Raw genomic sequence first — 12050 nt, forward strand, 5'->3', positions numbered from 1 at the left:
GTTATTGTTATTATTGTTATTATTATCTGCACACCCAAAGCTTTTCCCACCCCCCAAACCATGAGATCTTTTGGCCTTCTCCGCTTCTCTTCCATGTGCTGCTTTGGCTCCTCCTGCAATTCGGCCAAGAATATTTGTTCCTTATGAAGCTGTTTTTTCCAGGTAAGACATCTGTGTTCTTTATACAGGCGACTGTTGGCTGAAACGGCTCTCCAGAGATTGGATCTTGACACTGCTGAGCAAGCATTTGTGCGCTACAAAAACTACCAAGGTATCAAGTTTGTCAAGCGTCTCCTCAACCTCCAGAGTGAATTACTGAGGCAAGCTGAAGTGGCAGTTTACTTCGGCAAATTTGAAGAAGCTGAAAGGATGTATTTGGACATGGACAGAAGGTAATTTTCTAGGATAAATTTGAATTGACAAGAGAATCCCCTGAGTGCGCAACAGCCCAATTGATCGTGGGAGAGCTGTTTATCTTGAGTGAGTGAATTTAGGAATTGTGAGCACCACACAAACCATACTTGTGTTTCTGAATTTCAAGTCCACATAACTCAAAAGGGGGAAGACCAATGAAAAAGAAAGAATACCAGGCATGGGGACAGAACTGGGAAAGATCAGGCAAGCCAACTGAAAATAGACCAAAACATCTGTTTGAGGCCTTGTAAGCTGCCTTAGTGATGATACTGTGCATTTATGTAAAGCTATACAATGTTCAGGGATGCGGGTGGCGCTGTGGGTTAAACCACAGAGCCTAGGACTTGCTGATCAGAAGGTTGGCAGTTCGAATCCCAGCCAATAATCTGACTGCTGCTTTTTGGACGTTTCCAAACCATCTTCAAAGGCAACATGGCGTAGAAGACATTGTAATAATTCATTCTGGAAGTTACTAGAGCAGAATGCTAATACGGTGGAATCTCGGTTTCCGAACGTAATCCGTTCAGGAAGACTGTTCAACTTTGGAAATGTTCCAGAACCAAGAAACAATGGGTGGTCAGCAAAATCCATTGAGAAAATTGAGAAACCTGCAGAGGAAGCTGTTCAGCCTCCGAGGCGTGTTCGAAAACAGAAGCAATTACTTCCAAGTTTTCGCCGTTTGGCTTCCGAAATGTTTGGCTTCCGAGACGCTCAAAAACCAAGGTTCCACTGTATGAGGAAGGGAAGCCCTTCTATCAACATCATTTTCTGCCTGAACCCATCCCACCTTCAGTTAATTCTTCACCCTTTCCCCCCTGTCTATTAAAAGCCTTGGGTAGTATCCAACATAGTGCTCTGTGAACATTCCATCAGTGCAAGAATTTCTGCTTGTGTTCACCCCCCCAAATCTATTCTAAGGGTTTTCCCCCAACCCTTTGGAGCAGATTTGGGAAGGCAAGGGTGGAGTGGGGAGATGGCTCGGTGCTCAAGCAGAAATCCTTGCATTGATGGCATGGGATGGTTAAATACTACTCATTGTCTCCAATAAGGTAAAGACAAAGGGACCCCTGACCATTAGGTCCAGTTGTGGCCGACTCTGGGGTTGTAGCGCTTATCTCGCTTTATTGGCCGAGGGAGCCGGCGTACAGCTTCTGGGTCATGTGGCCAGCATGACTAAGCTGCTTCTGGCGAACCAGAGCAGTGCACAGAAACGCCATTTACCTTCCCACCGGAGCGGTACCTATTTATCTACTTGCACTTTGACGTGCTTTCGAACTGCTAGGTTGGCAGGAGCAGGGACTGAGCAATGGGAGCTCGCCCCGTCGCGGGGATTCGAACTGCCAACCTTCTGATGTTTAAATAATTATTTAGGGGACAAGGGCTCAGCAAGAAAGATCTGGCTATGTTTAGAATGATGCTGCATAGAGAAATGTTCCCTGATACCAAGATGAGGGATTCCTTTGGAATGCAGATAGAGATAATTGGTAAGAATAATGATCTGTTGTGAGCTTGACGGAAGTGTACAATAGATGAGCCTTCCTGCTTTGGCTCATCTTCCTTTTTCTTTTTCTTTTTTTTCTATTCTTTTTTCTTTTCTTTTATCTTTTCCATTGTTGCTTATGTTCTGTGTCATGTACTTTGATTTTTTTGTAGTTTTTTAAGTGTTTTTTTTTCATTACGATTAAGGAATTTTCCTTTGTGATTTTGGTTGTCTATATCTAATGTACCTGTTTAAAGCAAAATAAAAGTTTTTTTTAAAAAAAGGATGCCACATGACCCGGAAGCTGTACGCCGGCGCCCTCGGCCAATAAAGTGAGATGAGCGCCTCAACCCGAGAGTCGGTCACGACTGGACCTAATGGTCAGGGGTCCCTTTACCTTTTTAAGCTGCCTTGGTGATGATACTGTGCATTTATGTAAAGCTTTACAGTGTCCAGAGCATTTCCAAACATGCTCTTCATCATCCTTATAGCAATCCGATATGAGGTAGGCCAGTTACTGTTCCAGGTACGGACTGAGGTTTAGCAAGAATAACTTGCCAAAAGCCACCCGGTCACTTCATGGTTGAGATACAATTTGAACATTTTGGTCCACAGCTCTGTACTTTAAGAAACCTACAGGGCTGGTGGAGGAAAGAATGTGAGGAGTGAGTATAATGGAGTGAATGTGGAGTGAAAGAATGTGAGAGGAGTGAATTTTTTTTTTCATTTTGGAGGCAGTGGGAGGGAATTAACTATACCAACTCTCAGGTTGACATAGTTTCTGGCTCTGTTTGAGAGGGTCATATCCTTGCCCGTCCTTGACCCACACCTGAATCACCCCATCTTTGGCCCTGCCGCCAAAGGAGGACCACCAGCAGGACAACCATGGCAGTGGAAATCTTTGTCACCATCCCACCATGGTGGCAGAAAGTGCTGTCCCCTGTGGAGAAGGAGTTCTGTGATGCCTTACGGCCCACAGGGACCATAGGCTTGTGTTCTGTTGAATGTTTTTGTTTCATAAGCCACCTTGAGAGGCTTCTGTCTTTTAAAAGTGATATAAATGTACGGTGGTACCTCGGGTTAGGTATTTAATTCATTCTGAAGGTCCATTCTTAACCTGAAACTGTTCTTTTTTTAAAAAAAAAAAAATATTTTTATTGGGTTTTTTACTCAAGAAGTAAAGCAAAACAGAACTAAAAAAGAAAAAAAAAGATACACAATGCAAAAACACAAATACAAATACAAAACACATCAAAAAGAAAAAAAACAATAATAAAAACAATTTCATCTTTATGGTATATCTTTCATTTACTTGTTTCCCAACTTCCCCAAACCTCCCTCCATTGTATTCCAAATCGTATATTCATTCAGCAAATCCCTATCCTCTGTCTTAATTAATCCTTGTCTTAATTTTAACATCTTTATACAGCTTAATCTCCTTAAAGTCTTAAATCATTAAGTCTTTAAATTTTACGGCTTTTATACAAATAACCTTTTAAATTCAATCTGATGTCATTTTAACATTCATTAATCTTATAATATTTCTGTAAATAATCTTTAAATTTCTTCCAATCTTCTTCCACCGTCTCTTCTCCCTGGTCTCTGATTCTGCCAGTCATCTCGGCCAATTCCATATAGTCCATCACTTTCATCTGCCATTCTTCCAGCGTGGGTAGCTCTTGTGTCTCTAACCTGAAACTGTTCTTAACCGGAAACACCACTTTAGCTAATGGGGGCCTCCTGCTGCTGCCGCGCTGCCGGAGCACAATTTCTGTTCTCATCCTGAAGCAAAGTTCTTAACCTGAAGCACTATTTCTGCATTAGCGGAGTCTGTAACCTGAAGCGTATGTAACCTGAAGCGTATGTAACCTGAGGTACCACTGTACTTTTAAATAAATAAAGCATTTTAGAATTGGCGCTCTTTGTATTTCGTGAAGCTGCATTTTTGGTTTTATATTTGCAGAGACCTTGCCGTTGATTTGCGAATGAAACTAGGGAACGGATTTCGAGTAGTGCAGCTTTTGCAAACGGGCTCGGGACACGGAGATGACAGTCTCCTTGAAATGGCACACAACGAAATTGGGGACTACTTTGCCGATAGACAGAAATGGTATGTTCATAACTTGACACTATAAGTGACTATTGCTGCCTCCTGTCCAAACTGGAGACTTAATTAGTTGTTGATTTTTTAATTGCCTTATGCAGGGAATGGATATAGAACAACATTTAACCTCCAGGTAACTCTCTGATTGATGATTTAGTTACATTAATTAATGAATTTATTTGATGATATTGTACAATATCATCAGTGATATGAAATGTTTAAAACAGACAGGAAAAATGGTTTTGAATGTACGTTTAAAGAAGTCTGGAAAATGTTTACTGAAAGTATGGGTGAAAATTGTGTTTATTTAAAAACGGTGGTAGCATTAAGATAAATTCAACAGTGTAAATAAGTTCTGATTGATGTAACAAGGGATTACTGAATGGTTTAGTTCATGTAAAATATGCAGGGATGTGGGGTATGCAAAATGAACCATGGAAAGAGAAGGGAAGTCATTGATTTAAGGTTGCTTAAATGAATATTTTGAAATGTAAATTAGAATATATATATATATATATATATTTTGGTGTCCTCGGGTGTCTTCCCGTGTAAAAGTTGGGGTGTCTAGGCGACGTTTCGACGAGGTCTCACTCGTCATCTTCAGGCTGGTGCTTTCGGCTTCTTGTTACTGGAACAGAGCAGGATCTCAGTGTTTGAGTTCCTATAAATACTGTTGAGGAGGTGTGGTGTATAGCCTCCAATGTTCTGGGCAGAGAGGAGGTTCCCAGGCTAGTGTGCCTTTTCTTCTTTTGTTCCTTAATTACTTGAGGGATATCTTGAGTGATTTCTTGAGTGATTTCCTGAATCCCACTTAGGTGGGTCATTAGGTGTGGATTAGTTGCTAAAGCCTTCGTGTCTTGAACTCTTGAACTTTGTGAAGAGTTTTTCTGAGAAGATGGCTGTACTGCACTTGGTTGTGCTCTGGCTTGGCTTCGTGTATAGGGGCGAGCTGTGGTTTTGTGGCCTGTGCCAGCCAGATCTGTGTAGGGATTGCAGGGGGGTGCAGCATCCGGAGGTGCCACCCTGGTTTGGCTACTGGATGGTGTCTGTAATTTATCTGTGGAGAGGGTCTGGGTTTGGGTCTGGTGTGGTTGATTGGTGATGGCGTTCTGTGTGCCTCTGGATCTGGTGTCAGATTTTGTGGGGAGGGCTAATTTCCAGATGTCTGGCAAGCGGGATGTGTCGTCACGCTTGTTCATGTTGTGAGGGTGTTTCTCTATCTCGATGGCTTCCATGATTATTCTCTTGTGGTGATGTTCCATGTTAAAGAGCAATTTGGACTCTGCAAAATTAATTTCGTGTCCTGTTTCTTTCATGTGTTGGAAAAGAGAGGAAGTTTTTTCTTCTTTTTTGACGGCATTCTTGTGTTCTGCGATCCGTGCATTTATTCGTCTGTTTGTTTGTCCAATGTACGTGGCTGGGCAGACTTTGCAGGGTATTTCATAGACCCCTTGGTTTTCCAACTGAATTTTATCCTTGGGGTTTCTGAGGATATTGGCTATTTTTTGGTTGGTGCAAAAGGCTGTTTTGATATTGTGTTTATGGAGGATTTTGCTAATTTTATCTGTAGTGCCCTTGATATAAGGAAGGAGGGCTATGCCATTGTTTTCTTCTGTGTCTTGGTTTTTGGGGGGTGTTTCTTTTTGGATTAGCTTCGTAACCCTGTTTTGCTGGTATCCATTGGCAATTAACACATTTGAGAGATTCTGTAACTCAGTTGTCAAGTGGTCTTCGTCAGCCAGGTGTTTGGTTCTGGAGATGAGAGTCTTGGCTACGGAGTTTATTTGTGCAGGGTGGTGGTGTGATTGTGCATGTAAGTAGCGGTTGGTGTGTGTTTTTTTCCGGTAGATAGTGTGTCTCAACATCTCAACACATCTCAACACATCTCAACAGCCTACACCCCAAAATACAATTCACTATGGAAATAGAAGCCAACAACCAACTTCCCTTCCTTGACGTCCTAATCTACAAAAAACCTGATGGCTCCCTAGGACACACTATCTACCGAAAAAAACACACACCAACCGCTACTTACATGCACAATCACACCACCACCCTGCACAAATAAACTCCGTAGCCAAGACTCTCATCTCCAGAACCAAACACCTGGCTGACGAAGACCACTTGACAACTGAGTTACAGAATCTCTCAAATGTGTTAATTGCCAATGGATACCAGCAAAACAGGGTTACGAAGCTAATCCAAAAAGAAACACCCCCCAAAAACCAAGACACAGAAGAAAACAATGGCATAGCCCTCCTTCCTTATATCAAGGGCACTACAGATAAAATTAGCAAAATCCTCCATAAACACAATATCAAAACAGCCTTTTGCACCAACCAAAAAATAGCCAATATCCTCAGAAACCCCAAGGATAAAATTCAGTTGGAAAACCAAGGGGTCTATGAAATACCCTGCAAAGTCTGCCCAGCCACGTACATTGGACAAACAAACAGACGAATAAATGCACGGATCGCAGAACACAAGAATGCCGTCAAAAAAGAAGAAAAAACTTCCTCTCTTTTCCAACACATGAAAGAAACAGGACACGAAATTAATTTTGCAGAGTCCAAATTGCTCTTTAACATGGAACATCACCACAAGAGAATAATCATGGAAGCCATCGAGATAGAGAAACACCCTCACAACATGAACAAGCGTGACGACACATCCCGCTTGCCAGACATCTGGAAATTAGCCCTCCCCACAAAATCTGACACCAGATCCAGAGGCACACAGAACGCCATCACCAATCAACCACACCAGACCCAAACCCAGACCCTCTCCACAGATAAATTACAGACACCATCCAGTAGCCAAACCAGGGTGGCACCTCCGGATGCTGCACCCCCCTGCAATCCCTACACAGATCTGGCTGGCACAGGCCACAAAACCACAGCTCGCCCCTATACACGAAGCCAAGCCAGAGCACAACCAAGTGCAGTACAGCCATCTTCTCAGAAAAACTCTTCACAAAGTTCAAGAGTTCAAGACACGAAGGCTTTAGCAACTAATCCACACCTAATGACCCACCTAAGTGGGATTCAGGAAATCACTCAAGAAATCACTCAAGATATCCCTCAAGTAATTAAGGAACAAAAGAAGAAAAGGCACACTAGCCTGGGAACCTCCTCTCTGCCCAGAACATTGGAGGCTATACACCACACCTCCTCAACAGTATTTATAGGAACTCAAACACTGAGATCCTGCTCTGTTCCAGTAACAAGAAGCCGAAAGCACCAGCCTGAAGATGACGAGTGAGACCTCGTCGAAACGTCGCCTAGACACCCCAACTTTTACACGGGAAGACACCCGAGGACACCAAAACCTGCATTCCTGTACCCGTGAAAATCTACGAAAGCAAATATCTCACCTCTACGGGGAGGAAACCTTCCAGCTGACAAGAACCTACGAGAAACTAGAAATCCGAAGAGCCACCATCTTATGTGATCTCTTGTTCCTACGCAACTGCCGAGACAACAACTTAATTCCCACATGCTTCCAACTTAAATTCCACTCTAAAACCCCAGCTACCGAAAGGATCCTGAAACGAACTGAACTATCTCTAATCAGAAACGAACTACACAAGAAAAGATACCTACTAAACCAAACCAACAAAGATCTACTCACTCTTCACCTCAAACTCTGTAACAAAATCCACCCTGCACTCTGGGACAAATGCAAACAACTAGCCGTCTGGAGAGCTGAAACGGAGACCTCACACAAGACAGACACACACACCAACAAACTCCACAAACTAGAGAAACGCCAGAAGCCCAGCCACCCTCCACAACAACCCATGAAACAAACAGTACATAACATATCAGACAGGATCCTCACCTCAACTGAAACCAAAGTACTCTCCAAAGGTTTCAACTTTGCAGTCGCCCCGAGACGCATCCCCACGGAAAACATCATATGCGGAGTCGAAGCTAGCCTAACCAAAATCAATCCAGATGAAGCCAATAAAATCAGACTTGAAGTCACCAACATCCTCTGCTCCAGCAAACCACCCAGAAGCAATTTACACAAAGAAGAACAGAAAGCACTCACCAACCTGAGGAAAGACAACAACATAATCATTCTCCCAGCAGACAAAGGTAATGCCACTGTTGTGATGAACACATCGGACTACCAAGCAAAACTATCAAATCTACTCCAAGACCCTACCTACCAACCTATAAAAACAGATCCCACCACCTATCTGGAAAAAACCACCAAATCCAAAATAAAAGCCTCTCCTATCAGTGAAGAAATCCAGCTAAGAATCATCCCCAGAGAAAAATCATCCAGATGCCCCAAACTCTACGGCCTCCCCAAGATACACAAAGAAGGAACACCACTCAGACCAATAGTCAGCTCCATAGGCTCACCTCTACAAAATCTCGCTAAATTTCTCGCCAAGCAACTTCAGCCCTATGCAGAATCCATCTCTTCACACGTTCCAAACTCCTTCCAGTTCATAGAAACAATAAAGAAGCAAAACCTACAACCCAATGACCTACTTGTGAGCTTCGATGTTGTATCTCTCTTCACACAAGTGCCCATTAATGAAGCCTTGACAGCCATTCAAAACAAATACAATCCCCCCGAATACATCTTGGACCTGACCAACCACTGCCTAACCAACACGTACTTCATCCACAATGGACAAAGATACAAACAGATAGAAGGAGCACCTATGGGATCACCCCTCTCACCGGTCATCGCTAACCTGTACATGGAACACTTTGAAACCAATGCTTTAGACAAGTCAGAACACAAACCCAAACTTTGGCTCAGATATGTTGACGACACCTTTGTAATTTGGCCACACGGGAAGGAAAAACTGGATAGCTTCCTCACACATCTCAACAGCCTACACCCCAAAATACAATTCACTATGGAAATAGAAGCCAACAACCAACTTCCCTTCCTTGACGTCCTAATCTACAAAAAACCTGATGGCTCCCTAGGACACACTATCTACCGGAAAAAAACACACACCAACCGCTACTTACATGCACAATCACACCACCACCCTGCACAAATAAACTCCGTAGCCAAGACTCTCATCTCCAGAACCAAACACCTGGCTGACGAAGACCACTTGACAACTGAGTTACAGAATCTCTCAAATGTGTTAATTGCCAATGGATACCAGCAAAACAGGGTTACGAAGCTAATCCAAAAAGAAACACCCCCCAAAAACCAAGACACAGAAGAAAACAATGGCATAGCCCTCCTTCCTTATATCAAGGGCACTACAGATAAAATTAGCAAAATCCTCCATAAACACAATATCAAAACAGCCTTTTGCACCAACCAAAAAATAGCCAATATCCTCAGAAACCCCAAGGATAAAATTCAGTTGGAAAACCAAGGGGTCTATGAAATACCCTGCAAAGTCTGCCCAGCCACGTACATTGGACAAACAAACAGACGAATAAATGCACGGATCGCAGAACACAAGAATGCCGTCAAAAAAGAAGAAAAAACTTCCTCTCTTTTCCAACACATGAAAGAAACAGGACACGAAATTAATTTTGCAGAGTCCAAATTGCTCTTTAACATGGAACATCACCACAAGAGAATAATCATGGAAGCCATCGAGATAGAGAAACACCCTCACAACATGAACAAGCGTGACGACACATCCCGCTTGCCAGACATCTGGAAATTAGCCCTCCCCACAAAATCTGACACCAGATCCAGAGGCACACAGAACGCCATCACCAATCAACCACACCAGACCCAAACCCAGACCCTCTCCACAGATAAATTACAGACACCATCCAGTAGCCAAACCAGGGTGGCACCTCCGGATGCTGCACCCCCCTGCAATCCCTACACAGATCTGGCTGGCACAGGCCACAAAACCACAGCTCGCCCCTATACACGAAGCCAAGCCAGAGCACAACCAAGTGCAGTACAGCCATCTTCTCAGAAAAACTCTTCACAAAGTTCAAGAGTTCAAGACACGAAGGCTTTAGCAACTAATCCACACCTAATGACCCACCTAAGTGGGATTCAGGAAATCACTCAAGAAATCACTCAAGATATCCCTCAAGTAATTAAGGAACAAAAGAAGAAAAGGCACACTAGCCTGGGAACCTCCTCTCTGCCCAGAACATTGGAGGCTATACACCACACCTCCTCAACAGTATTTATAGGAACTCAAACACTGAGATCCTGCTCTGTTCCAGTAACAAGAAGCCGAAAGCACCAGCCTGAAGATGACGAGTGAGACCTCGTCGAAACGTCGCCTAGACACCCCAACTTTTACACGGGAAGACACCCGAGGACACCAAAACCTGCATTCCTGTACCCGTGAAAATCTACGAAAGCAAATATATATATATATATATATATGGTGAATTTATTTGAAAGAGACACAAAAAGTGTTCCATTTTGAAAACTTAAGCATAAGATACATTCTGTGGTTTCCTTACTTTGTTGCTGGTGCAATTATCAATCCTTTTGTAGCACTGACCCTAGGAAATTAAACACATTGACAATTTGACAATAGCAAGCAAACAATCAGAGATCTGGTTTTTCTCCCACCCATACCCAACTTCTTATAGGACAAATGCCGTGCCATATTATGTACAAGGCAGAAACCATGAACGTTTGGCTGAATGTTACTATATGCTGGAAGACTATCAAGCACTAGAAGATTTGGCTAACTCGCTTCCAGAAAACAACAAATTGCTTCCTGTAAGTATGGAAAGCTACTTATTGCTAATTCTCACCCTCAGGCTGTAATCCTGTACATGACTACCTGGGACTTAAGAACATACAAATGTTAGTTTCTGTTTGCCACTGTGCAGTGCTTTAGAGTCACAAGACTCTGTTTACATTTCAGAGACATTCCAGGCTGTTGGAAGTCTCACGGGAGACGGATGTGACGTTACTGGTTTCCTGTTCCTTTGTTTTTGGTTGCTCTCTGCTCTCACAGAGAGAGGATGTATATTTCTTTTCTGTCTGCGTAGCCTAGAAAAGAAAGCATAGCGATGTAGCCATAAATCTCATCACTTCCGCGTGCTGCTTTGATTCTCTGCTGAATGGGAATGTGGCTGGAGCCTCATCAAAGGCTCAGGTCATTAATCACGTCGGAGGGCGATTCCGGAAGATGAGCTTTATCAGCTCGGTCGAATGGATATTCTGACAACGAAGAGCCTGCTGGATCAGGCCAGTGGCCCATCTAGTGGCCCATCTAGTCCAGTATCCTGTTCTCGCAGTTGGCAGCCAGACACCTGTCGGAAACTCACAAGCAGAATTTGAACACAAGAGCCCTCTCCCCTCCTATGGCTTCCAGCAACTGGTGTTCAGAAGCATTGCTGCCTCTAGCTGTGGAAGCAAAACGTAGCCATCTGAGTAAACATGCAAAAGATGACGTTTTGTGGGAAGGCTACAGCATCGCGCTTCTCTGCTTGTTCCAGCAGCACAAGCATTTTTGCTAGCCAGATGGAACAACCCCATCTTTCCTCTCCACCCGCTTCATACTGTTCTGGGGGTTCTCCCCAACCCTCCAAGGTGGATTTTGGGGGAAGAGAGAGGGGCGGAAAACCCTGTTGCACCAGCAGGAACGTTTGTTCTGGTTTCTGCTAGCATGCCAGGTTAGTTCAATCTGGGCCTGCGGTTCTGCTTGTCGGAACAACCTGACTTCATCCAGCAACTAACCACTGGTTTACACAAATCAGATCCTTTATGTTATTCATCCTAAACCACATTTTGAGTTTTGGAAGATGGTGACAACACAGACATCTTTGATTGTGTGTGTATATGTGTGTGTGTGTGTGTGAGAGAGAGAGAGAGAGAGAGAGAGAGAGAGAATGAGATATTTAACACAAAAATATCCTTGGGGATGTTCTTTCTCAACACTCTTCAGAGCTCTAAATTTTCTAATACCAAACCCCGGTAGAAAGAATGTCAGCTGTAAAAAATTTTTTTAAAGGGGACACAGGAAGAAAAGTGGTACATTGCTTATCATAAAGCGGGGGGGATTATATCCCAGCTGATCGCTGCATTAAATTTTATTGATGTGCCTAAAATATGGAGAAGATGGTAAGG

At 43.3% G+C, this 12050-nt stretch overlaps 1 protein-coding gene and 1 long non-coding RNA gene across 3 annotated transcripts in view; one reads left to right on the top strand and one right to left on the bottom strand.

The window, feature by feature from the left end:
• The window catches only part of WDR35 (WD repeat domain 35), a 51640-nt gene that overhangs the window by 24462 nt on the left and 15128 nt on the right, over nucleotides 1-12050 (top strand). For both annotated transcript variants that reach the window (XM_083431511.1, XM_083431512.1), the window contains 3 exons: nucleotides 189-392; nucleotides 3858-4004; nucleotides 10562-10694. In XM_083431511.1, the coding sequence (XP_083287637.1) occupies nucleotides 189-392; nucleotides 3858-4004; nucleotides 10562-10694 (484 nt within the window). The remainder of the gene's footprint in view (nucleotides 1-188; nucleotides 393-3857; nucleotides 4005-10561; nucleotides 10695-12050) is intronic.
• LOC310673482 overlaps nucleotides 1-12050 on the bottom strand; it is a 214663-nt gene that overhangs the window by 10421 nt on the left and 192192 nt on the right. The window lies entirely within an intron of this gene.

This window comes from Podarcis tiliguerta (assembly GCF_965153285.1).
Source record: "Podarcis tiliguerta genome assembly, chromosome: 3".
In the NCBI taxonomy this organism is placed as follows: domain Eukaryota; kingdom Metazoa; phylum Chordata; class Lepidosauria; order Squamata; family Lacertidae; genus Podarcis; species Podarcis tiliguerta.